The sequence below is a fragment of the Cibotium barometz genome, chromosome 6 (assembly GCF_041138505.1).
Source record: "Cibotium barometz isolate CiBa-2024 chromosome 6, ASM4113850v1, whole genome shotgun sequence".
NCBI lineage: Eukaryota > Viridiplantae > Streptophyta > Polypodiopsida > Cyatheales > Cibotiaceae > Cibotium > Cibotium barometz.
In genome coordinates, this window is record NC_141051.1 from 41,064,670 (window position 1) to 41,067,777 (window position 3,108).

General features: G+C 40.7%; 1 protein-coding gene across 1 annotated transcript; it reads left to right on the forward strand.

Moving 5' to 3' along the window:
- The first annotated feature begins 286 nt into the window (after nt 1–286).
- Nucleotides 287–2,517, forward strand: LOC147637748 (protein neprosin-like). The gene is made up of 7 exons (XM_086799027.1): nt 287–517; nt 651–737; nt 951–1,172; nt 1,283–1,456; nt 1,690–1,743; nt 1,841–1,987; nt 2,134–2,517. The coding sequence occupies exons 1-7, from the start codon at nt 287–289 to the stop codon at nt 2,515–2,517; spliced, it is 1,299 nt and encodes a 432-aa protein (XP_086655153.1).
- The last annotated feature ends 591 nt before the right edge of the window (nt 2,518–3,108 follow it).

A 3,108-nucleotide genomic window follows, 5' to 3' on the forward strand; every position in this document is an offset into this window, starting at 1 on the left:
GAAATTTATGCTAAGCCCCTTCAAAAAAAAACACCATTTAATGTGTATTTCACCGTAGGGCTCAGGGATGGACAAGGGAGACTCAGTACCCTCGAGGTCTTTTTTTTGCGGGGGGGCGGGGAAAACATTTCCATAGTGTAAAGGCCCTAAGATTTCTCCCAATGGATGCCGATAGTTAGTAGTACCGACTACGCGCAGTCCGAATCTATACAAGGTTTCTGGACAATAGTATGACGGTGGTGATGAGAATAAGGCAAGGTTTATATTATGGACACTGCACAATAATATGACGGTGGTGATGATGACTTTGCGAGGGCGCAATGACAGACATCTATCGGCCAGCGACGTCCTCTTGAGCATTTTAGTATTGTCTAGTTTCTTCGTGCATGTTGTGCGAGGAAGAAGTCTTACAGCCGATCAAGTAAGAGACTCGCTAAGTGGGTACACCAGGGAGGATGTCGCCAAAGCGCATCTGCAACTCCGCGAGCTTATCAAACCATCGGTTCGGAGCATCCAGGTGGACGAAATTATCTCATTAATTAGGTCAATGCAGTAATTAATATAGATCAAATCATCAATTACTTTGATTCGGTGCGTTTATTGATCATATAAACGTCGATGCACGTTATGTTGTCTTGTGAACCCTACAGAGTCCCGATGGAGACATCATTGATTGCGTGTTGCGGGAGAAGCAGCCTGCGTTAGATCACCCGTTGTTAAGAAACCATACTATCCAGGTCAATTATTCTCTCTCTTTTTAGCTAGCTAAGCACCTTAGATTCAATCATGCGTACTGTTAAAAGCTCCTTAAGATTTAGTATATCGACGTATTATTAGGTTAACAGAGATTATTGCATACACTAACAGGAATTCCCGAGCTTTTCTCCCGATGCAATTAAACGCAATCCACATATTATTAGGTTAACAGAGATTGCTGCACATACTAACAGGAATTCCCGAGCTCTACTCCCGATGGAATTAAACGCAATCCTGAGATGGATAATTATCCGCCAGTTTTGATCGCGGGTGCGCAGCTTTGGCATCTCAATGGCATCTGTCCAATTGGAACCGTGGCAATACGAAGACCTTCTTTGTTGTATATTCTCAAGTCCCGTAGAGTCGTGCATTGTAAACAGAAGCGCTTCTCACGAGATTTTACAGGAAACATCGAGGTCAGTTAAATAATCAAATCTCGTGCTTGATTAATTTCAAGTCGATTAGGATAATGATTGAGTCCAGCTTAAGCCCATAATTTTTTTGAAGGAAGTACATGTATTTGCAGTTTGCCAAGGCCGTGTATTCCCACGGCCAACCCATATTTGGAGCCTCCGCATCACTCAGCATATGGAATCCTCACGTTGAGAATATAGCTTCTGAGATGAGCGCGGTCGACGTGTGGCTGACTGCTGGATCCGCCTTAGACAACACCCTCAACACGGTCGAAACTGGATGGTCGGTAAGCTCACTAGCCTCAAACCTTTGCATACATATTGAGACCTTCAGGGGGTCCCTAATTAACATCTAATGTGATTTCTTATCCCCTAAACATCTAACATCAAATCTCAAAATTAGTGTACTAATAAGCTTTTCTTATCCCCTAAACATCTAACATCAAATCTAAAAATTATTGTACTAATAAGCTGTGGAACAGTCCTTATAAGACATTATTCTAACACTTCTCCATGTTAGGTGAACCCTGAACTCTATGGCGATAACTACACCCGCCTTTCCACCTACTGGACGGTGGGTTATAAATCTTTGATGGGATCAAGTGATTCAAAATCCTCATGTACAAGAATTGCTTCCTTCTCATGTTTCGTTTCACTTCGCATGCATGCAGAAGGACTTCTATGTAAACACAGGATGTTTTGATCTCACATGCCCAGGCTTCGTCCATGTGGCATTTCAAATTGCCATAGGTGCAACCATATTCCCTACTTCTACCAATAAAGGCCATCTAGTTGATGTCTCTTTTCGTATTTGGCAGGTGAGGTTATTGATAAATCAATCAAATTGGATTCTCCTTGAGATAAATGTTAATGCATTTTTTTATGTACAGTACACATTTGGATATGTTGAGCTCATTGACTAATAACTCATTGTGATATATGCCTATGCTGACGTTGCTTGTAGGATCTTGTAACTCATAATTGGTGGCTAGCATATGGCACAATTGATGTGGGATATTGGCCATCAGAATTATTTACAAATCTAGCACAATACGCAGACACAGCTAGTATTGGAGGATCGGTGATCAACTCGAAAGTTGGAGGAGTACATACTACTACTGAGATGGGCAATGCAAACTTTCCTAGCGAGGGTGCGGATGTTGCAGCTACTTATGCCCACTCCCTGCAGGTGATGACTTCACCAAATATACTCACAGATGCAAGGGCAAGTGATGTCGTGCTCGTCACTTCTGACCCTGACTGCTACAATATACAAACTACCACTCATGCTGCTATGGGCACCACGGTAGTCCTCGGAGGGCCGGCACATGGCCCTGGTTGTCCATGATCCTCACTTCATGCCCTCTAGTTCTGCATAAACCCATATCGTGTACACCAGCTCATGCATAAACATCCCATGGTGGGAGTTGCATCATGGGAAGGACACTGATATTTTTGGATATTGACATTTTTTGATGTTTTCTGTCATGAGTTGAAAAGTGATCCATTGATTGAAAAACTTTTGGTTCTTGTTTTAGTTGTCAAATATTGCATGTTTTATAGTATATTTATGATCAGCATCCAAAGTATGCATGTATGCATACTTTGTGATTATCTAACATCCAAAGTATGCATCGAGTCTTTACATGTTTTATGTGAAGGCATTATAGCCTACTTATAATTAGGCTTGATTTTAAGTATACATACTTGTGATTATCTAATATCGTAAGTATGCATCGAGTCTTTACTTGTTTTATGTGAAGGCATTATAGTTTACTTATGATTAGGCTTGATTTTTGTTAGATGTTTTACCTATAATTTCTCAATGGTTTTTAGTAGACAAATTAAATTTCATATGCACATCACAAAATACACTATCTTTTTTTCCCAAAAATCATGATATGCACATCACAAAAATACAGTATCTTTTTTCTCCCAA